The following is a 24,435-nucleotide window of genomic DNA, read 5'->3' as shown; positions in this document are numbered from 1 at the left end:
TAAAGAACAGAACAATATTTATTAAGTGTTAGATATATTTTTAAAGCCATGTATATGCAGAGACAATAGTAAATAATTGTTATTAAAAGAAAAGAAAGAAAGAATAAAGAAATAATGGGGAGTCAGGATAGATGAGATGTTAAGAACGGCTTGAACACTGAGGGAAAAATATGGAAGAGGAAAATCTGAGCACTTCACTGACTACATTCTTGATTTCGAGCCAATTAAAGATACACAACACAGGGTTAGAATAAAAGCTCTCATTGTTGATGCTTTAAGTTCAGGCTGAAGTTTCATGGTTTCTCGAATGTCTTGCAGAGAGGAAGGAACCCATGTGGATATCATGTTCTGTGGGTAAAGAAATGTAGATGGAATTTAGTATTAAGGTACACATTCTTATCCCAGTACTCAGTTATACACTCAGTTATATTCTCTGTCCACTGCTTACAGATATGACTCAGTTTTTAACCTTCAGAGTTTGTATTTAATGTATTTATAATTCTTACACCCAAAGAACACAGACTAAATTCTATTAAATCAGGTCATGTGGCATTCGTGGGTTGCAGACATTTGTCTGATCCAACCTGCGAAGCACAAAACTCTTTATTGAATTCACACAAATCACAGTTGGTTTCTTAATTAGCTTTATTTTACACGTTGTTTTGTTAGGGACACTGCTATTGTGTGTCTAGTTTCTTTTGGATCACACCTTTTCTTTAGTGCCAAACACAAATTAACTGAGATTATTAAGATATTAATGTAAAATGTGTTACTGGTTGATTCTCACTGTGTATCATGTATATTTTACAGTAATTGCTTCATTTTTATTTAATCTGTTATTGCAACATTTATTACTGTAAATAATTTCAGATCATGAAACATTTTGCACCGGCTTTAGCAGCAATGACTGCAATTAAATAGTTTCTTTAATTTAAAACAATGAAATTAAAACTATTTGCCTTTTCCAAATTTCTTCTATTTGTATGTATTTGAAACACTTTATGCATTATACATTATACATTTTTGGCATTTAGCAGATGCCTTTTTCCAAAGCGACTTACATTACAGTTACAGTATACAGTCTGAGCAATTGAGGGTTAAGGGCCTTGCTCAAGGGCCCAACAGCATCAACCTGGCAGTGGTGAGGCTTGAACCAGCGACCTTTTGATTACTAGTCCAGTATCTTAACCACTAGACTATGGCTTGCCCTAAAAATGTACATTTACAGCAGATGCTTTTTTATCCAAAGTGACTTACAGTTGTGACAGTACACAGTCTAAGCAATTGAGAGTTAAGGGTCTTGCCCAAGGGCCCAACAGCAGCAACCAGGCAGTGGTGGGGCTTGAACCGGCAACCTTCTGATTACTAGTCCAGTACTGTAACCACTAAGCTACTGTCCTGACTTTGATCTCTCGTATTATCCAATCGCTTTTAATATTAAACAAAACACATTTTTTCTTTTTTAATTAATAATTTTATTTATTAAAGAGAAAATGCTGTTCTGTCCTATCTAGCCCTATATAAAAATTTATTGCCTTTCAGCTACTAAATCAATAAATGCTGCCAGACCTTTCGAATCTAAACATCACTTGAATACACCTTCTGCAATGTAAAGCAGGCTAGAAGGTCTCAAAAAGCAGCACATGATGCCACATTCAGGGATGCCACATTTGAGATTCAAATACAGATGGCATTAAAATCTACCGGTCTGGAAAAGGTTACAATGTCATCGCCAAGGTTCTGGGACTCCAGCAAACCACGCTAGGAGCCCTCATCCACAAACAAATAAAACTTGGAACAGTGGTGAACCTTCCCAGAAGTGATCAGCCCAGATAAATTTCACCATGGATGTATTGACAATTAATCCAGGAGGTGACCAAAGAACCCAGACAAACATAGAAATAACTGCATGGCTCACTTGCCTTATTTAGGGTCAAAGTCAAAATGGCATTCATGGGAGAATTGCAAGATGCAAACCACTGCTCACTAAAAGGACACAAAGTCTCAACATTTAGATGATCCCCAAGGCTTTTGGAATAATATTTGGTTGACTGATGAGTCAAAGGTGAAACATTTTGTAATACATGGGTCCCGTAACATCTGCTGTAAAGCAAACACTGCATTCCACAATAAAAAATATCATGTGATGGTCTAGAGCTGATTTACTTGGGGGCTGGATGACTTGTCATAGCTGATGGAACCATGAATTCTGCTCTCTATCAGAAAATCCTGAAGGAATAAGTCTGCTTGTTAGTTTGTGACCTAAAACTCAAGCGCAGTTGGGTTATACAGCAGGACAATGATCCGTTCGTTTGTTTGTTTATTAGGATTTTGACATCATGTTTTACACTTTTGGTTACATTCATAGCAGGAACGGTAGTTACTCATTACACAAGATTCATCAGTTCACAAGGTTATATTGAACACAGTCATGGACAATTTAATGTCTCCAATTCACCTCACTTGCATGTCTTTGAACTGTGGGAGGAAACCGGAGCACTTGGAGGAAACCCACGCAGTCACGGGGAGAAAACGCAAACCACACACAGAAAGGACCCGGACTGCCCCACCTGGGGATCGAACCCAGGACCTTCTTGCTGTGAGGCGACAGTGGTACCCACTTAGCCACCGTGCCACCCGACAATGATCCGAAGCACACAATTAAGTCCACCTCTGAATGGTCCATGTTTTTTGCAATGGCCGAGTCAAAGTCCAGACTTAAGTCCTACTGAGATACTGTGACAATACATTAAAGGGACAGTTCATGCTCCCAAACCCTACAGTGTAACCAAATTAAAACAGTTCTGCAAAGAAAAGAGGGAGAAATTTCCTTCACAGTGATTTAAAAGACTCGGTGGAAGTAATCACAAATGTTTGTTTGCAATTGTTACTGCCATAAGTGGCACAACCAGTTATTAGGTTTAGGAGGGCAGTTACTTTTTCTCATTGGCAATGCAGGTTTTGAACAAACCTTCAATAAATGGAACAATCATTTAAAGCTGCATTTTGTGTTTACTTGTAGTGATATACTTATTTTAAAAGTAACTGAAAGATCTTCTGAAATCCTTTTTCACATCACTATCAACCATGTTTCAGTTTCTGTCTTGCCATGGCGTCTATATTGGGAGTCAGGACCAAGCCACTCCATTTATTAATTTTTTTTTATAGGCTTCTGAGAAATGACATTCTGTTATCCTTGGGAAAAAACATTGTTCCTGACACAGCAAACTCCACACTGCATTGTTTAACTGCTGGTACAATATAATGTTCTTGTTATGAAATGTACTCGTTTTTAATTGTTATAGGACCTCTGCGGTCCACAAAGTCCAGCATTTTGCTTTGATTGTACACAGAACATTATCACAGAAGGTTTAGGGTTAAACTGCAGCTTTCTAAAACATCAAAAATGTTTCATTATTAGACATTAATTATTTCATAAGACAAGAACATGATCTATAAGGGGTCACATAATGAGATTTGTTTAAATTGAACCGTAGTTCATTGCAGTTCGATTAAGTGGGTGAAAAAGCATCAGATGCACTTAAGAGCAGACTGATATAACTGGTACGAGACGTGTGTGAGGTGAGATGTGGTTTGATGGTAATAAGAAGGCAGTTTGGCCTAACTCAAATGCAGGAAGTAATCCAAATGTGCTATGCATTATTGGTTGTGGGCAGTCATTTATGGACATATGAGCTGGTTAAATTGCCTATCTATGTGGTAAAATGAGGGGCAGAGAAGCGTTGTAGAAATATGAAGCTACTTACTTCATAAATCTGAGCTAAAGAACATATAGGATACTATATAGCACTGTGAATAAAGATCGCGGTTAAGCTGCTTCATCACCTCATGTCTGTTGTTGTATGCATTAAATGAATGAATATGGAATAGAACTAAGTTTAGTTGTGGCTGTAGTGATGGTAAATTAATGTGTGGCTTTGTGTTGCAGTGTGGATGGTCCGGTTCTCTCAGGAGCCAACAGATCAGTCTGTGATTCTGGGCCAAAGAGTGGTCATGTCCTGCGTAGTTTTTAACTACACAGGCATTGTGCAGTGGACCAAGGACGGACTGGCTTTAGGCATTGGAGAGGATCTCCGGGGTAAATCATACATTTTTCTTATTCACTTTCTGTTTCATTCTCTCTTTCTTCTGTGTATGTATCCTTGATTTTCTTATGAATTGCTTTTATATTTTGTCCTGTCAATAAGCCAATGTTTTTTTGGCCGCTCAGGTGGCGCAGCGGTAAAAACACACGCTGGAACCAGAGCTTGGATCTCGAATACATTGTATCGAATCTCAGCTCTGCCTACTATCTAAGGCTGAGCGGCCACAAGAACAACGATTGGCCTGTTGTTCAGATATGGGCGGGACTAAGCCGGATGGGATCTCTCTCCTATGACTGGTGCTATTACGATCACTGCTGGCTGATTGATGGTGCCTGCACAGAGATGAGAAAAGAGTGCTCTTAGGGTGTCCCTCCGTACACAACGCTGAGCTGCACTGCACTTGTCAAAGTATAGGTGATAAAATGCATACGGCATGCTGCCCACGTGTCGGAGGGAGCGTGGGTTAGCTTCGTTCTCCTCAGTCCGAGCAGGGATCGGCATTGGTGGAGAGGAAGCATGATCGGGCAATTGGATGCGCTAAAAAGGGAGAAAAAGGGGAGAAAATGCATAAAGAAAATATATATTTTTTTAAATAAGCCAATTGGTAACCTGTTTAGGCCTCACATTTGGATATATTTTAGACCTATTTCTCTGTGTTGTTGCACAATTGCTGCAGAATTCAGTCCCATGGCATTTGAACCAAATCACGTGAAACATTCCTTTTGCCCTGCCTGCACACACAGTTCAAATAATAGCTTGTAGTAAATACAATAATTCAATCCACATAAATAATAAAATATTGTAGACCTGCACTGTCGTGATGCGTTCACACACTTCAGAATTAAGAGTATGATGTAATCCACAGTGGAATTTCTGTCATTTCTCCCATATCAGCTAAACGTGTCTTTCATTTATTGTACAGTATTTAGAGATCAAACCATCCTGCCACCTTGTGGTCATGTGTAATAGAAGCCCATAATGGCTGGGTGTGCATGTTTATATTGAACATGCTGTACTGTGCTAAACACCACTAATAAAAACGCTTGTTTTGCATTTTATGAGACATTTTCCATTACAAATCATATAATCAGCGAACCAATTTACTGAAAAGTTTAATAAAAATACACGAAATTCAGAATTTTTCAATATTTTGCCACTACTGAAAAGCAGGTTAGCACATTTGTGAACTTGAACATGTAAACACCTTTACACAAAAGTTCAGATTTTGCTTATCCTTTCTATTAAAGCACATGAACAGTGATTTGAAGCCCTTTTAAATGAATACATTTGAAACTAATTAGCTTTTTTTGAAAACGTAACCTTTTACTTCAATTGTTATGCTAATTATATGATTTGTAATTAAAAACATTGTATTAAATTTGAGAAAAATGCTAAGTAGAGCCATTTTAACTAAAACACTTCTGGCTCCCACTGTATGTGTTTGAGTTTAAAAAAATAGTTCTAAAATAAAGATATTTAGTTCTAATGCCAGGCATTTGTTTGGCACAGCAGTTTATTATGCTAGCCCACCACCGCCAAGATCCAAGTTTGAATCTCAGTGGTACTATCAGCCGGCTGAATGTCTACACAGAAATTATTGGACTATGAAACCACATTTTTGAAAATGTCCCACCCTTAATGTATCTCCATAGCCTTATAAACTATTTATTTTGACAAACAGAGTCTATATGAAAACCTAGTGAGCTGCCTCGCTGCCCACTGCCTACCTAGGGAGCTAAGCAGAAAATTTTTTAACTGACATTAAACTTTAGAAGGCAGATTATTTAGACACACTACTTAGACTACTTATATCCTCGCTGTTCCCACCTACCACCACAGTTTGTTTATTACGATTTTAATGTCATGTTTTACACTTTTGGTTACATTGATGACGGGAACGGTAGTTACTCATTACACAAGATTCATCGCTTCTCAAGGTTATATCCAACACAGTCATGGACAATTTAGTGTCTCCAATTCATCTCACTTGCATGTCTTTGGACTGTGGGATGAAACCGGAGTACCCAGAGGAAACTCACGCAGACACGGGGAGAACATGCAAACACCACACAGAAACGACCCGGACCGCCCCACCTGGGGATTGAACCCAGGACCTTCTTGCTGTGGGGCGACAGTGCTACCCACTTAGCCACCATGGCCTTATAGACTATTTATTTTGACAGATAGAGTCTATATAATAAACCTAGTAAGCTGCCTCGCTGTCCACTGCCTACCTAGGCAGCCAAGTAGAAAGGATTTTTACTGACATTAAACTTTAGAAGGCAGATTATTTAGACACACCATTAAGACAGTGATTATGTCATCAGTGTCCCTGCCTACCACCACAGTGTTAGGTTACTAAGCTAACAGAGTTAACCTCAGGCCATTCAAACCAATGGAGTGAGGCAACACAACCCACTAACATCTTCCTCCATGTACCAACAACTGTAAATTGTCACTGACAAACCCAATATTGCAAATAATTTACACTTGTACACACTTGAAAATCACTTGCATTTGAAAATATCTCCGCTTGCTGCGCCATTTCTGTCTGGCATATTAAAACATTTTTGTGAGAAACATTCAGCTGTACGTAAAGCTGGGATTGCATTTACAGGTGAGGAAGCACACAGAGCTCCCTTGTTATTTGTTTAGAATATCAGTCAGAATAAGGCATCTTGATAGGCAGCGTTTTAAAGCATCTAAGAATTTAGACAGGCTTCTTCTTGGGAGCGCTTGTAGGATGAGGTAAAATGCTGTCTTTGTAGAGATCTCACTAGGTTTTCAACCAGACTCATAGTCTTGATATTTAGGATATTAATTGTCTGCAAAATCAATGCATACATATACAAACATATATTATGCAAAATGCTAAACATTGCTGTAGAAATGCCTTATGTTGTATGTGCGCTGTGTTTCAGCCTGGCCACGGTACCGTGTGTTGCGGCAGGTGAATGTGGGGCAGTACAATCTAGAGATCACATCGGCAGAACTCTCTGATGACTCTCTCTACGAGTGCCAGGCGACAGAAGCTGCCCTGCGCTCTCGCAGAGCCAAACTTACAGTTTACAGTAAGTATGCATGAGGGAAAAAAATGACACGTTGTTTTGAACAAAAAAAACTTACTTATTAACAATGCCATTTGTGTGTATTATGAAGGCTGCAAGTTATGTGTTCCTAACATGGTTTCATTAGTACATGTGTGCTTTTCAGTTCCCCCTGATGAGCCGGTGATTGAGGGTGGCCCTGAAATCCTTCTCACTGCAGGAGTTCCTCACAACCTTAGCTGTGTGTCACGCGGAGCCAAGCCTGCTGCTGTTATAGAATGGCAGAAAGACGGGCTGCCTATAGAAGGAGCAGTCAGCACGACAGTGAGATACACACACACACTTTAAACCTTTCCTCTAATCACTCATCATTTTTAGACTGAGTGTGTCATTATTAAACACTAACTGTATAAAAAAGTAAATGCCCCCTTATTAACAAACTTAACTAAGTTACCAAATTTAATAAATAATTTGGCGGAGTTAGTCTAGACATTTACAAGCTAGATTGCTGCCAGTGCTATTTTTATATCAGTTGTTTTATGTTCTTTTATTTCTAATAATAATTAGGTTGTAAACATTAACAGGCTTTTTAATAATAAAGAGCTTTGTTAGGGAAACTGTATCAAACTTAAATGATCATTACAATATTAGGGCTTCTCATGAATGGGGACAGTGGTAGAATATGTAAACACAAAAAGGCTCAACTGAAAAAACTGCACCAATATTTAAGAACAACTATTGGACAGTAAAGCATTTTATTCTGCAATAATAAAAAGTCTATTGTGTTTTTTTTTTCATCCTGGTCAGGGTTGTGGCATACCCAGTTTCACTGGAAAACACTGGGTGCCAGGCAGGAATACCCTGGAAAGGGTGGCCATCCCCCCTCTCAGACATAGCCAATCATATCTGTGTAGATGCCTGGGCAGCCGATTGCACTGCTGAGATTCGAACCCATATCTCAACAGTGTTGGGCTAAAGAAATAGATTGTGGTGCTCCAAGTCTCCAGTAAACTAGGCTTAACGTATCAAGTCTATGTATCTACAAAACCCATCCATGATCATTTTGGAGTGACTGCGTAAGGTTTAAACTTGACGTATTCACTGTCTTAAACTGTCATATTATTTGTGCTAACAGTCTGTTCCGATCTAGCTCCTTTTATCAGAATATTTACTTTCAACATGTGAGACAAAATCAGGCTAACATTTCTGCAGTGTATGGCTGGTTTAAACAATCTTTATTTCTATGTGCTTTGCTTTTTCTTTAGGATCTGCTACCAGACAGAAAGCGTGTCACCACACGCAGCTACCTGCCAGTCAATCCTCTGGACACAGACACAGGGAAGAACTTTACATGCGTGGCCTCCAACCAGGCAGTGTCCACAGGAAAACGGACTTCCGTCACCCTCAACGTGCATCGTGAGTCATCGCTCATTCAGGCTTTGTCTTTAAACAACCTTGCTATGTGGCACTAAACATTACCTTAGTTTTTATGGCATCTCATGCCCCATTTCCACTGCATGGTACACTATAGTATGAAACATTTTCAAATCCATAAACCAATATTTAGTGCTTGTTTTCACTGCCTAGTGACCCTTACTGTACCAAAGCTAAATTTGGTTACCCATCTTAACCTGGGACCAAGCATACCAAAGCAGCCTGAATAGGTGGAGCGAGAAACAGTGCAGACCATTGGTTGGTCAAACAGAATCACCACTAAAGTGAGACAACTTAAATATTATATTTAAAACCTAACTGCATCAGATTTTATTTAATCAGTGTTATAAAAAAAAACCCATAAAACCTTAAACTAGACTGAACAAATTTGAGCATTACAACAACCATGGTGAGACAAACTAACAATCATACTGTTGTTGCTACTGCTATCATGGTGAATGGTTACAGCCTCACCTTCACAGGTACCCATCTACAATTGGGAATGGACAATAACACATTAGGTGCAGTGCAGATAGTTCTGGATTTGAATGCATACAGTATACAGTATAAGTATGCAGTATTAAGCACATTTCATGTCAAATGATAAGGAATTTATGTTAACATTACTATTAAAAATCAAAGTATTACAGTGTTAAATATTTAGCTTTTTTCATTTCATTTTGATTAACTGCTTTATCCTGGTCAGGAAAACACCGGGCTTTGGCCACAATATGGACTGCCCACTTTGTATTGATGTGTATGGTATATGTGCAAACACTACGCAGCCATATGTACATGGATTAACCATAAACTCAGCTTTCTGTGGTATTAAAAATGTAGTAATAAGTGTCTAATTGATTATATTCATATTATGAACCTGATCTGGACAGATCGTCCTGTGGTGGTGCTTTCCATTGAGCCACGCTCTGTGCTGGAAGGAGAGAGAGTGACGTTTACCTGCCAGGCCTCTGCCAACCCTCCAGTTATTGCCTACAAGTATGTGTGTCAACTGTTCTTCTGTATACTGGTATTTAATTACTGCTGGAGAAATATTACTATTACTGATAAATATTTGTTCTGATGTAGAAGCCTCACTGTGTTTAGAGCTTTGCAAGCCACAGCTAAACTTTTTGACTTATGTGCAAAAACAAAGTAAAGTCGGTTAGATGGCATCACATTTGTTTTTATTTGCATAACAAAACACAAAAAGCTACTTTTTTACCGACTATTTAGATTCCCACTTTCCTTCCTCTTCTGTATTATCTATTGTTTGACTTATTTATTTCACTCTTTTGCGTCTGCCAGATGGGCCAAGGGCGGCGTGGTCATCCAGGGTGCAAGAGAGAGTGTGTTTGTAACTAAAGCTGACCACTCGTTCTTTACTGAGCCAGTCTCCTGCCTAGTGTACAACGTCATAGGAAGCACCAACGTCAGCATACTGGTGGATGTCCACTGTAAGGAACAGTTTTCTTATAGTTAAAACAAATTAATATAGCCACACATACACTAACCAAGTACATATTAAAGCATAACATGGACACAGAGCTATAAAATGTATAAAATACTATATTTTAATTTGTGGCAATTTTATGTAAATAAACATATTTATATATAAATATACCTATATATTTTGCCGTTTCTCTTTTTTGTTCCATAGTTGGTCCTATTCTGGTAGTAGAGCCAAAGCCAGTGACAGTGGACATTGATTCTGATGTTACTTTGAATTGCAAGTGGGCAGGCAATCCTCCGCTTACCCTCACATGGACTAAGAAGGGTTCCAGTATGGTAAGCTATTTCCATTTCTCACCAATCGTTTCCCCCTTTTTCTTCCACTTTAGCGCATCCAATTTCTACCCGTCAATCATCCTTTCACTAATGCTGGTCCCTGCTCCTGATTGGGGGAGGACGAGGCTGCTCCACACCCCCTCCGACACGTGCACAGCATTTGAACATCTTATCACCTGTGCAGTGCAGTACAGCGCTGTGTACGGAGAGCCACACCCTCTACCGCACTCCTTTCCCATCTCCATGCAGTCGCCACCTACCAGCCAGCAGAGGTCGTAATTGCACTAGTCTGAGAGAGAGTCCCCAGCCGGCTTAATCCCACCCCTATCTGAACAACAGGCCAATCATTGTTCATGTGGCCGATACAATGTATTCGAAATCTCAGCTCTGGTGAACAGCGTGTGTTTTTACTGCTGCGCCACATGAGTGGCATTGACACTGTTTTTGAAACTGACTTTTTTGTTTAATTATTATCTTGGTTTGTTTTTCTTTATTTTACAACTTTGGTTATTTTACGACTTTGGTTATTTTACGACTTTGGTTATTTTACGACTTTGGTTTTCCTTTTACCTGTGCTTCTTACATTTTTGGGCTGTATTTACACATTACTATTTAGACAGCAGACATATTTTTCAGCATTACTAAGACAGTTATTTGTGGTGCATGTGCAAAGCTTCTGTCCAATTTCCACCAATTTTCCTTTACCTTTATATTTTTTATAAGGCGCTTGGGTGGCACAGCAGTAAATTAAGCTAGCCCACTACTGCTGGGATCCAGGGTTCGAATCCCCAGCAGCGCTATTTGGCAGTCAGGCGTCTACATACAGACCAGACATGACTGGCTATGTTTGAGGGTAGGGGATAAATTGGCGTCCTGTCTGGGGTGTGTAACTGCGGGAAAAACGGAACCCACCATGACCCTGACTAGTTTAAAGAGATGTTAAAAACATGAAAATGATGAAGACTTTATAAATATACAAAACTATTAAATTCATGACTTTAATCCCAAAACAACATCTTAAATATATTTTTTTCTCTGTCTGTGTGGTACAAACATAATCGACTCTTTAAATCTCTCCATGTATATCCCCCCCCCCCCACCCCCCCACCCCCCCCCATTGGTTTGTTTTTTTAGTAATTCAGTCCTACAATCCATGGTGTTGAGGTTAGAAGGTGCTACACCATAGTTGTTTAACTGTGGCAGAATTTGTTTTTCTTAGATATATCCCTTTGTCTTATTTCAGGTTCTTAGTAACAATAACCAGCTGCATTTGAAGTCTGTGAGCCAGGCAGATGCCGGCCAGTACGTGTGCAAAGCCATAGTGCCCAGGATCGGCGTGGGAGAGACAGAAGTCACTCTTACTGTCAATGGTCAGTGGATAAAATGTGTAATTGTGAACAAAAATATACGAATAAAGCCTTTTATACAGCAAGAAGTAATAAGATTATAGATCACTCCTTATAAAAACAATGTAATTACAAATATTAAGCTGGATAAAGCTTGTGGTTTTTGTATTTAGTGCTGGTAAGCATTTGCTCATAATTCTGATATTATACAGTTTAAAAGCTATATAAGTGAATGTTTCATTTATCATTTATAATGTAATATCCTTGTGCGCAGGTCCACCCATTATCTCCAGTGAGCCAGTCCAGTACGCAGTCCGAGGAGAGAGGGCCGAGTTAAAGTGTTACATCGCCAGCACTCCCCCACCAGACAAGATTGTAAGTTTCTAAATGATTCCTTTCAGCTTCTAGGAAGCCCCTGGTGTGGTTATCATTTACATTTTTTTGCATTGTATAGCTTTTAAAACAAAAACGGTCTAAGCGTTGCTTAGTAAATAAAAAAACATGTACTTATGGCCCAGTGCACACTACAGTACTTATACAGTGGGGTCAAAAAGTATTTAGTCAGCCACTGATTGTGCAAGTTCTCCTACTTAGAAAGATGAGAGAGGTCTGTAATTTTCATCATAGGTACACTTCAACTATGAGAGACAAAATGAGAAAAAAAATCCAGGAAATCACATTGTAGGATTTTTAAAGAATTTATTTGTAAATTATGGTGGAAAATAAGTATTTGGTCAATAACAAACAAGCAAGATTTCTGGCTCTCACAGACCTGTAACTTATTCTTTAAGAAGCTCTTCTGTCCTCCACTCGTTACCTGTATTAATGGCACCTGTTTGACCTCGTTATCTGTATAAAAGACACCTGTCCACAGCCTCAAACAGTCAGACTCCAAACTCAACCATGGCCAAGGCCAAAGAGCTGTCGAAGGACACCAGGAAGAAAATTGTAGACCTGCACCAGGCTGGGAAGAGTGAATCTACAATAGTCAAGCAGGTTGGTGTGAATAAATCAACTGTGGGAGCAATTGTAAGAAAATGGAAGACATACAAGACCATTGATAATCTCCCTTGGGGTCAAGATCTCATCCCGTGGGGTCAAAATGATCATGAGAACGGTGAGCAAAAATCCCAGAACTACACGGAGGGACCTGATGAATGACCTGCAGAGAGCTGGGACCAAAGTAACAAAGGCTACCATCAGTAACACACTACGCCGAGAGGGACTCAAATCCTGCAGTGCCAGGCGTGTCCCCCTGCTTAAGCCAGTACATGTCCAGGCCCGTCTGAAGTTTGCCAGAGAGCTTATGGATGATCCAGAAGAGGATTGGGAGAATATCATGTGGTCAGATGAAACCAAAATGGAACTTTTTGGTAAAAACTCAACTCGTCATGTTTGGAGGAAGAAGAACATCCCAAGAACACCATACCTACTGTGAAGCATGGGGGTGGAAACATCATGCTTTGGGGCTGTTTTTCTGCAAAGGGGACAGGACGACTGATCCGTGTTAAGGGAAGAATGAACGGGGCCATGTATCGTGAGATTTTAAGCCAAAACCTCCTTCCATCAGTGAGAGCATTGAAGATGGAACGTGGCTGGGTCTTCCAGCATGACAATGATCCCAAACACACCGCTCAGGCAACGAAGGAGTGGCTCCGTAAAAAGCATTTCAAGGTCCTGGAGTGGCCTAGCCAGTCTCCAGACCTCAACCCCATAGAAAATTTGTGGAGTCCGTGTTGCCCAGTGACAGCCCCAAAACATCACTGCTCTAGAGGAGATCTGCATGGAGGAATGGGCCAAAATACCAGCTACAGTGTGTGCAAACCTGGTGAAGACTTACAGGAAACGTTTGACCTCTGTCATTGCCAACAAAGGTTATGTTACAAAGTATTGAGTTGAACTTTTGTTATTGACCAAATACTTATTTTCCACCATAATTTACAAATAAATTCTTTAAAAATCCTACAATGTGATTTCCTGGATTTTTTTTTTCTCATTTTGTCTCTCATAGTTGAAGTGTACCTATGATGAAAATTACAGACCTCTCTCATCTTTCTAAGTAGGAGAACTTGCACAATCAGTGGCTGACTAAATACTTTTTGGCCCCACTGTATATCTTGTATATCTCAAAATCATTGTGTGATACTTGCGATAAGACTTTTAGGGATCATAGGGTACTGCACAATGCACAATTAATTAGAGATAAAGGTCTCACACTGTGCACTGTGACTGACTAATTAGCACAAGCGGAAAAGCCAGGAGGAGCAAGATCAATAAGCAAAATGTGTTTTAAATGCATGATCAAATTTGCATTATGAAGGTAAGTGTGATTTGTTTGTGTGCATTACCAGGGTACATGGTTTTAGAAGTCTGTGTCCTAAATATTATAAAACCTTCTAAATAAATGATACAGTAAGCATTTTAAATGCACAATAAGGAATATACTATATAATAGTTGGGTATTTTGTGGGTTGGATGAAGCCATTTACAATTTACATTGTTATATTTTATCAGTGGCACTCAGGAGAGCCTATTACACAAGCCCACCACCAGTGACACCCAGGTTAGAATCTCAGCTGTGCTATCTGCCGTCCAGACCTCTACACAGACATGTTGGTTAAGTCTGGAAGGACGGGGTATGGCTTAAGCCGTAAGATAGATTTGCACCTGTCCAGGATATTCCTGCCTTGCGCCCAGTGTTTCCAGGTGGAACCTGAGCCGCCACTATAAAGCAGCTGAAGAAAATGAAATTAATATTTTGTCAAGCTGCTGCAGACAAATTGTTTTCTCCTGTGCTTAATGACTTTTGCTTATTACAGAGCTTTAGCCAGTCATTAAGGTGCTCACAATATACTATATCAACAATAATTTTACACATTCATTCATTCATTTACACTAATCAGTTAATCCTATTAGGCTGAAAGTGAGAATTCACTCACTAGAAACAGAGTAACTAAGAGTACCATATCTATCTTCTGCATATTTCAGGCAGATAAGAAAATTTAAGTACTTGGAGAAAACAATACAGGCGAATGGAGAACATACAAAACATCTCAGATGCAGTAGGGGAAAATGGAACCCTGATTCCCCAGACCTTGTACAGCACAGACTAGATCAGCTGTGGCACTAATTTCAATGCAGGAGAGTAACAGAGGTTTGGTGCACTATCAGACCTTACCTGACAGCTTACAACACACAAAAAGTTTTGCTGGGCACCTGCTAAGCACCTGATTTAAGAAGGGGCTCACTCACCTCTGTGAAATTTGCCTGCAACTGTAAACTTGGCTCTCTAGACATTGCTCTTGCAGTCTTTATTTACCCTTAGCAGAAAATAACATGACAGTCCATGAACTGACCTAGGCATCAAATTTAAAATTGCATGAATATGGCCGCTCAGGTGGCGCAGAGGTAAAGTACGCTAGCGCACCAGAGTTGAGTTTCTAGATGCATCGTATCGAAACTCAGCTCTACCTTTCCGACTGGGTTGGGCGGCAGTATGAACAACGTTTGGCTGTTGTTCAGGGGCTTAGGGGTAGAGTCGGCGCATAGGTCCTCATAACTGGTACAACTGCGGCCCCTGCTGGTTGACTGACGGCGCCTGCACAGGGCTGAGGAATAACATTGAGGGGGGTGTGACCCTCCGTGCGCAGTGTCTCTCGGTGTATGAACTCGGCTCGTGCAGGTGAAAAATGCAGGCTGTACTGATTGCGTGCCGGAGGGGGCGCAAGTCAGTTGAGTGGCGTCCTTAATCAGCGGCAAAAGGGTCGAATCAGTATAGAGGACACAATCAGGGTAATTGGACACGATTAGAATGGGGATAAAAGTTGGGGGGAAAAAGTGGGAAAAATAGATAATTAAAAAAAATCAAGTTGAAAAGGTCAACATTACCTCGCATAAATAATAAGTGAAACAAGACCTCAACCAGCCAACCAAACGTGTGTCCTTTACTGCAGCTGACCGAATTGGCATAGCTCAGCACGAACCACATTTAGAGCTGGTTTGACTGTAATGTGAAATGACCGGTAGCTAAAGCACTAATGCAGCTTCACAGGGAGATTTATGAAATATGAAAGATGGGAACAGGGCATTTATTCGCTGAATGCAGGGCTCCTGTGTTCTTTCAGTTAGTAGATTAAATGGAGTATTATAGTGAACATGTAAAGTTATACATATTTTAAATATGCTCATAGTTTAGCATGAATAATAAAGCACTTCTTAGTGGATTTTTAACCCTTTAAAGTCAATAGCTACATTTAGTCATACCAAAATAATTTTTCTATTAGTTTTATCAAGGTAATTAGAGTGCCAGCACAGCGGTACATTTCCATTTATGGCATTTAGCAGACACCTTTAATCAATGCAACTTACAGTTGTGGCTTATTACAGTGCAAGTGATTGTGGGTTGAACCATGATGCTTAAGGGCCCAACAGTGGCAACTTGGTGGTGGTGGAGCTTGAACCAGCAACCTTTTGATTACAAGTCCAGTACCTTAACCTCTGAGCTACCGCTGCCCATAAATTATGCTACCCCACTACCGCTGTGATCCAGGGTACCTCTGAGCTACCGCTGCCCATAAATTATGCTACCCCACTACCGCTGTGATCCAGGTTTCGAATCTATTAGGGTTCGAATCTATGAGTGGATCAGACACAGCAGTGCTGCTGGAGTTTTTAAATACTGTGTCCACTCTATTAGACAATCCTACGTAGTTGGTCCACCTTGTAGATGTAAAGTCAGAGACGATCGCTCATCTATTGCTGCTGTTTGAGTTGGTCATCTTCTAGAACTTCATCAGTGGTCACAGGACGTTGCCCATGGGGCACTGTTGGCTGGATATTTTTGGTTGGTGGACTATTCTCAGTCCAGCAGTGACAGTGAGGTGTTTAAAAACTCCAGCAGCGCTGCTGTGTCTTATCCACTCATACCAGCACAACACACACTAACACACCACCACCATGTCAGTGTCACTGCAGTGCTGAGAATGACCCACCACCCAAATAATACCTGCTCTGTAGTGGTCCTGGGAGAGTCCTGACCATTGAAGAAAAGGGAGAAAGCAGGCTAAAAAAGTATGTAGTGAAATAGACGGACTACAGTCAGTAATTGTAGAACTACAAAGTGCTTCTATATGGTAAGTGGAGCTGATAAAATGGACAGTGTAGAAACAAGGAGGTAGTCATAATGTTATGCCTGATCGGTGTATATGTACAGTACACTGAAATTCTTTTGCTGCATATCATAGCTTGTTACAAAGCTGGAGTCATAGTGCCTTCTTCTGCTAACTGAAAGCTCTACCCACTAGGCTACCACTGTCCATGAAATTCAGATACTAAATAAATGACAGTGACTTGTGGGTCCAGACTAATTAAGATTTTGGGTGGCAGCTTAAAGGTGGGTGGGAAAGTCTAGTATGGGACCAAACTCCTGAAAGCCATCTAAAGGTAGAGCTAAAAAACTACACCCTAATGTCCAAAACTGTTTGTCTGCTTAGTGTACTGGCAATTGTAGACACTCTAGCACATAAAATGTGGTCTGAGACTCAGCCAGAACATTACTAGAGTATGCTGTGTAAACAATGTCTGCCCAGGATACTCATCAATGCAGTATTAGAAGTTATATCTGTATAGAAGGTAAAAGTAAACAACCTTGTTTCTGACACTGTGTGTGTGTGTGTGTGTGTGTGTTTGTTTTAGGTGTGGGCATGGAAAGAGAATGTGTGGGATAAAGAGAAGGGGATTCTACCAGAACGCTACACAGTGGAGCAGAGTAAGCCATCACCCGATGGAGGAGCAGTATTGTCCACACTCACCATCAACAATGTCATGGAGTCTGATTTCCAGTCCACCTACAACTGCACCGCCTGGAACACCTTTGGTCCGGGCACCATGATTATCTCTCTGGAGGAGACTGGTAAGGACATTGGTTATACACATGCTGTGTCCAAAGACATGCAGACGAACATGCATAGAACTAGGTTTTACCAGGAAACAAAGAAATACCCTGGACAGGACACCAACCCATAGTATGGCTTCGTCCCTCCCCCCTTAGACAAAGCCAACCATGTCTGTGTAGACACCCGGCCAGCCAATAGCACCTCTGAGATTTAAACTCGGATCTCAGCAATGAGGGCTAATGTAATAATTTGCTGTGCCTACCAAGAGTGGCTGGAATTGGCTAAATTTTACCAAGTGATCTGTGATAGCTTATTAAAAAAACATTCCTATAAGAACATCCAAAGAACTTCAGGCATCTCTGACATCAAATAAAGTCTGTCTTTATTACTTTACGGTACAAAAGAGATGAAGGCAATGTGCAGTAGTCTATATAGCCCACCACTATGAGACCCAAAGATTTGAGTGGAAGTGTCTGAGGGAGGAAGGGTTGATTGGGATGTCTGGTTAAGGCATTAGGTTAGGCAAAAGACGAATATAAAGAGAGCACATGCACGTGTGGGTCGGTGTAAATATGCAGCTGGTGGTTTCACATGTGTCAGAGAAAGTGCTAGTGAGGGTGTCATGCATTTGTTTTTTGTTTTGTTTTTGTTTTTTGATTTTAACGTCATGTTTTACACTTTTGGTTACATTCATGACAGGAACGCTAGTTACTCATCACACAAGGTTCATCAGTTCACAAGGTTATATCCAACACAGTCATGGATAATTTAGTATCTCCAATTCACCTCACTTGCATGTCTTCGGACTGTGGGAGGAAACCAGAGCACCCGGAGTAAACCCACGCAGACACGGGGAGAACATGCAAACTCCACACAGAAAAGACCCGGACCGCCCCACCTGGGGACCTTCTAAATTTGTGACATTTAGCACAGGCTTTTATCCAAAGCAACATACAATTATGAGGGTTAAGGGCCTTGCTCAGGGGCCGGACAGTGGTAACTGTTGGTGGTAGGGCTTGAACCGGCAACCTTCTAATTACTAGTCCTGTACCTTAACCACAGAGCTAACTGGTAGAGGTTAAAAAAAAGTTAGCAACATTAAGTTTATCCAAATTCAGACAATTAAAAAAAGGGAGGTGATTTTCACATATCTTAACCTGAACTTTTTTCTCTGTCACACAGAAATCGTACCAGTTGGTATCATTGCTGTTGGCACTGTCGGCTGTTGTATTCTTCTGTTGCTCTTTTTGTTGGCACTGATCCTGTTTCTGTATCGTCAGCGCAAAGGAAGTAAGAAAGCACACACACACACACTGTAATATTTATTAGATACTTCATATACCGTGTGGTAAAGCTTGTATTAAAATCTAAACAAGGTCATGCACTTCATCAACAATTTACAATCACAAACCAGATAAATCAATTAGTACTTTAGGTATTTGGACAATATGTCACATTAGCAAAGTGAAGCTATTATGAGTCACAGTGTAATACAAACAGTTTATAGACTATTTAAAACATATGAATTTGGTTACCTTTCTGTCTTTTAGGTCGTCGTGGAGTGACACTTGGAAAACCAGACATTAAGGTGGAGACGATAAATAAAGAAACCCACAGCTTAGAGGAAGACACCGCCAGTGTCTCCACAGCAAGCCGCATGGTCAAGGCCATGTACTCTGTGAGTAATAATATAATGCAATCAAAATAACAACAACTGTATTTTACCTAGACTATCTTTTTTCTGCTATATACAACTATCAGGCATAACATTATGACCACCTCCTTGTTTCTACACTCACTGTCCATTTTATCAGCTCCACTTACCATATAGAAGCACTTTGTAGTTCTACAATTACTGACTGTAGTCCATCTGTTTCTCTACATACTTTTTTAGACTGCTTTCACCCTGTTCTTCAATGGTCAGGACCCCCACAGGACCACCACAGAGCAGGTATTATTTAGGTGGTGGATGATTCTCAGCACTGCAGTGACACTGACATGGTGGTGGTGTGTTAGTGTGTGTTGTGCTGATATGAGTGGATCAGACACAGCAGCGCTGCTGGAGTTTTTAAATACCGTGTCCACTCACAGTCCACTCTATTAGACACTCCTACCTAGTTGGTCCACTTTGTAGATGTAAAGTCAGAGATGATCGCTCATCTATTGCTGCTGTTTGAGTTGGTCATCTTCTAGACCTTCATCAGTGGTAACAGGATGCTGCCCACGGGGCGCTTTTGGCTGGATATTTTTGGTTGATGGACTATTCTCAGTCCAGCAGTGACAGTGAGGTGTTTAAAAACTCCATCAGCATTGCTGTGTCTAATCCACTCATACCAGCACAACACACACTAACACACCACCACCATGTCAGTGTCACTGCAGTGCTGAGAATGATCCACTACCCAAATAATACCTGCTCTGTAGTGGTCCTGTGGGGGTCCTGACCATTGAAGGACAGCATGAAAGGGGGCTAACAAAGCATGTAGAGAAATAGATGGACTACAGTCAGTAATTGTAGAACTACAAAGTGCTTATATATGGTAAGTGGAGTTAATAAAATGGACAGTAAGTGTAAAAACAAGGAGGTGGTTTTAGTGTTATGGCTGATTGGTGTATAATGTGATATTTTAAAAATGCTGGGATTTTACCAGAATAAAATGGCAGCAAGTTGTAAAACATGCTTCCAACACAAGGTTGCATTCTTAAATCAGTAAATGTTTGGACCCCTAACATGAAAAGGTTAATAGTTAAAAAGATTTAAGTTTATGTTTAAATGTTTTGTATTCTAATAGCTTTGGCAAACATAAAAATGACCAATCAATCTAGTCATGTCCAGTTACAGGTTGTGTATGGCTCAAGTAGGCAAAACGGCCAAAGCGCAGCATTAAATATCTACATACAATATATTTTAGTTTGCTATAGCTATTGAAAAATAATTACATTATCACAAAACCAGTGTACCGGTAAATCAAGTTGCTATAGTGACACCTAGCAATTAGTTTAATATCTAAATAATTATTTTTGACCATTACCAAGCTACCCTGCCTGACAACTAAACTGATCTTGGACAAAAAATGTACTCCCTGCATTTCAGCCAGTGTTACTTAAACTAAATTAAATCTTCTCTTCTTTCTTAACCTCCCTCTTTACCCGTTTTATCTTTGTCCTCCCTTTCTTAACCTATTGGTTTTCTCTCCCTCTTGTGTTGCTTCACTCCCCCTCTTGGTTGGTTTGTCATTTATTGTTTAGTTTTTGCCCTCTGTGACCCTCTCTCCCTCCTCTCAGCCCTTTAAAGATGACATCATTGACCCCAAGCAGGAGCTTCGCAGTGACACGCTGGACACACGGCAGGACTATGAGATCAAGGTAAAAAAAAAAAAAAGATCAATGTTGCACAAATTATCATTTCATTGTTCTCTTAATGATTATCAGTTGTGCTGGAACTAACTAAGCAAAGAAACAAGAACTATAATGCAGGTGTTTGTATAATTATACGTAAATGAAATAAAAAACAGACCTAATTTTGAGTAATTCATGCAGAAAACCATGCAAACCTTTTCTAATACTTACTTTCTAATATTTAAAGCCTGTGTTAATATTTACCATACATACACCGATCAGCCATAACATTAAAACCACCTCCTTGTTTCTACACTCACTGTCCATTTTATCAGCTCCACTTACCATATAAAAGCACTTTGTAGTTCTACAATTACTGACTGTAGTCCATCTGTTTCTCTACATACCTTTTTAGCCTGCTTTCACCCTGTTCTTCAATGGTTAGGACCCCCACAGGACCACCACAGAGCAGGTATTATTTAGGTGGTGGATGATTGTCAGCACTGCAGTGACACTGACATGGTGGTGGTGTGTTAGTGTGTGTTGTGCTGGCATGAGTGGATCAGACACAGCAGCGCTGCTGGAGTTTTTAAATACCGTGTCCACTCGCAGTCCACTCTATTAGACACTCCTACCTAGTTGGTCCACCTTGTAGATGTAAAGTCAGAGACGATCGCTCATCTATTGCTGCTGTTTGAGTTGGTCATCTTCTAGACCTTCATCAGTGGTAACAGGATGCTGCCCATTGAGCACTGTTGGCTGGATATTTTTGATTGGTGGATTATTTTCAGTCCAGCAGTGACAGTGAGGTGTTCAAAAACTCCATCAGCATTGCTGTGTCTCATCCACTCATACCAGCACAACACACACTAACACACCACCACCATGTCAGTGTCACTGCAGTGCTGAGAATGACCCACCACCCAAGTAATACCTACTCTGTAGTGGTCCTGTGGGGGTCCTGACCATAGATAGATAGATAGATACTTTATTTATCCCGAAGGAAATTATTGAATTTGGGTGGATTACTGACCGGGCCAGTGGGGCCAGCGCCCAGGGGCCCTTGAGGTCAGGGGGCCCCGGGGGGGCCCTGGCCCAAAACATTTTGCGATGCCTATCAACATTTATGATACAATATATTTTTTATTTCCGAGGGCCCTCCATTTTAAGGATCCTCTGACTATTAAGGACTTTGACCCCAGGGCCTCTTGGGGGCCCTAGCCATGCTTTTGGGGCCCCTAGCCATGCTTTTGGGCCCTAGCCATGCTTTTGGGCCCTAGCCATGCTTTTGGGCCCCTTATGAAAATGGATGAGGCGTTGTGGCACTGCTCTGACTTCGACTTCTGGATATTAGGGGTCCTAGGAAAGAGGTGGGCATATTTTTAGAGGGCCCTGGTTATGAGAGCCCCTACCAGGGGGCCCTAGAGAAGAGCAGGGCATACCATTAGAGGGCCCTTGATCACGAGGGCCCCTGCTATGGGGCCCTTGACTTCCATAGAAGTCGTTTACCATGGCTCCTTGACTTTCTAGTGACCTACAAATTGCCAGGCAAGCTACCATATTTCATAACAGACGTTTTGTTGCAAATATGCGATTCAGGCCCTTACTTAATGTTTCTGAATTTGTATTGTTTCAAAATTATTATGTTCAATTTCTCTTAAGCGCAGAGACACAAATTAATTTTGCAATTTTGCAATTATTTAAATTTAAGACAAGCAATTTCAAGCAGTTTGAATGCATACACACACTTAACTGAGCTATTTGATGTTCTTTTCATGCCTGACAATATGTCCAACAGTGAGCTCACTTTAAAGGCTAACTCACTCGCTGCAGCATATCCTTCAGATCTGAAGGATTGCCCAGGGGCCCAGACTATCCTTAATCCGTCCTTGGTCCTGACCATTGAAGGACAGCATGAAAGAGGGCTAACAAAGTATGTAAAGAAACAGATGGACTACAGTCAGTAATTGTAGAACTACAAAGTGCTTCTATATGGTAAGTGGAGCTGATAAAATGGACAGTGTGTGTAAAAACAAGGAGGTGGTCATAATGTTATGCCTGATCGGTGTATATATTTTACAAACTGAATATTCCCTTTTCATGACAGGACCCAACAAATGGCTATTACAACGTCAGAGCGTCCACCCACGATGAGGGCCGCCCTGCCTCCCGCTCCATGCACTACTCTGACTATCGGACCTCCAGCACACCAGGGGGCCCTGCATCTGTTAGTGCTGGCTCAGGTGCTGGAGCTACAGTGGGTCCTGCAACGCCAAGCAGCTTGGGCCCTGGCTCGAGAGCCGGCTGCTACGACCCTAGGCCTCCTTCCAGACTCAGCTACGCCCAGTTCAACACCTTCAACCGGCCGACTCAGTCTCAGCAACCTCCACCCAGCTCCGGGCCTCAGACAGGCGATTTTTCGGCCGACTGCAGTCTCCTAGACTCAACACCTCAGTTAGCGTATGACAACTACAGCTACCCAACGCACTACCCCACTTATCGTATGGGATTTGCTCCACCAAGCCTGGCTCCATTAGAAAGTGGCGCGGCGTACGAGTTGTTCAGCGTGGGGCCGGGCGTAGGTGTCGGAAGCGCTGCTGCAACCCCCGACAGCGGATTAGGAAAATACGGCAGCTCCACGCGCTTCTCTTACACCTCTCAGCATTCCGACTATTCCCACCGACATACGCAGAGGATGCAGACGCACGTGTGAACGTAACGCCATGTCATGCTTCTCTTCCTCACTTCTGCACACACTTGGCCACAAGCACACACAAACACACAGAGTTGTAAAGATAAACAGGGTGAGTAGCAGAAACATCAGACAGAATCGAAGCCAAGATATGAGAAAGAGTAGGAGGAAGAACACAAGGCAAGTGGATTCTCTTTCTTTCTTTCTTTCTTTGCATAATTCTCAGCTCAAAAAGCTGACAGCGAAAGTTACAATCAAGATGAAAGACTTGCATTAATGAATTATCAAAGAGCTTCATGATGCGGATGGAATACTGGGAATATTTAGGAGTTTTTTTTAGAAATAATGAAAGATTCTGTGTTTGAGGGAAGAAAAACTACATGGAAAAAGTGGTCCTGTAAAACTTTTGTATGGATTCTTGTCAATGGTTTCCTCAACTCGTCTCCACACCTTTACAAAGCAAAGCAATACAGCAAAGATTGCACCAACTGTACACTTGGAATGCTTTAGAGGTCATTGTTTCTTTTTTTTTCTATTAGGGGTGTAATGATACATATCAGCATTTTTGGTAGGGAGCATATATCATGAATTTTTATAGCTGATTACAATTCAGGTTGCTTTATTGCCAGACTGCCTACTAGACTAATCTCTTTCCGTCGTCATTAACCACTTAATCATTATCAGAGGTATGGTGGACCAGTGCTAAACTAGAAGTAGGTGGCATTTGACTATTTAGTACTAACTCATCATGCATAATACTACAGTAGTTTAAATGTTTCTTTTTAAACATAC

General features: G+C 40.9%; 1 protein-coding gene and 1 long non-coding RNA gene across 3 annotated transcripts in view; one reads left to right on the top strand and one right to left on the bottom strand.

Annotated features, from left to right (window-relative positions):
• Positions 1-19,225, bottom strand: LOC134311512 (uncharacterized). Its single transcript, XR_010011440.1, has 3 exons — positions 19,148-19,225; positions 18,804-18,880; positions 1-348 (listed from the first exon to the last, which is right to left on the bottom strand). It is a non-coding gene; the product is annotated as an uncharacterized LOC134311512 (long non-coding RNA).
• The window catches only part of kirrel1a (kirre like nephrin family adhesion molecule 1a), a 49,126-nt gene extending 25,400 nt beyond the window's left edge, over positions 1-23,726 (top strand). The window contains exons 2-15 of one of the 2 annotated variants that reach the window (XM_062993143.1): positions 3,950-4,099; positions 7,028-7,177; positions 7,320-7,477; positions 8,419-8,569; positions 9,478-9,583; positions 9,893-10,041; positions 10,245-10,372; positions 11,616-11,742; positions 11,993-12,093; positions 17,413-17,629; positions 18,795-18,902; positions 19,163-19,290; positions 20,898-20,978; positions 23,059-23,726. In XM_062993143.1, coding sequence (XP_062849213.1) covers positions 3,950-4,099; positions 7,028-7,177; positions 7,320-7,477; positions 8,419-8,569; positions 9,478-9,583; positions 9,893-10,041; positions 10,245-10,372; positions 11,616-11,742; positions 11,993-12,093; positions 17,413-17,629; positions 18,795-18,902; positions 19,163-19,290; positions 20,898-20,978; positions 23,059-23,664 — 2,360 coding nt within the window. In that variant the 3' untranslated portion in view covers positions 23,665-23,726. Of the gene's footprint in view, positions 1-3,949; positions 4,100-7,027; positions 7,178-7,319; positions 7,478-8,418; positions 8,570-9,477; positions 9,584-9,892; positions 10,042-10,244; positions 10,373-11,615; positions 11,743-11,992; positions 12,094-17,412; positions 17,630-18,794; positions 18,903-19,162; positions 19,291-20,861; positions 20,979-23,058 lie in introns of both variants that reach the window. The other variant, XM_062993142.1, reaches the window with a different exon arrangement.
• The last annotated feature ends 709 nt before the right edge of the window (positions 23,727-24,435 follow it).

This window comes from Trichomycterus rosablanca, chromosome 4 (assembly GCF_030014385.1).
Source record: "Trichomycterus rosablanca isolate fTriRos1 chromosome 4, fTriRos1.hap1, whole genome shotgun sequence".
NCBI classification, from domain to species: domain Eukaryota; kingdom Metazoa; phylum Chordata; class Actinopteri; order Siluriformes; family Trichomycteridae; genus Trichomycterus; species Trichomycterus rosablanca.
Note: the sequence above shows the minus strand (reverse complement) of the source record. Positions and strands in the feature narration are given on the sequence as shown.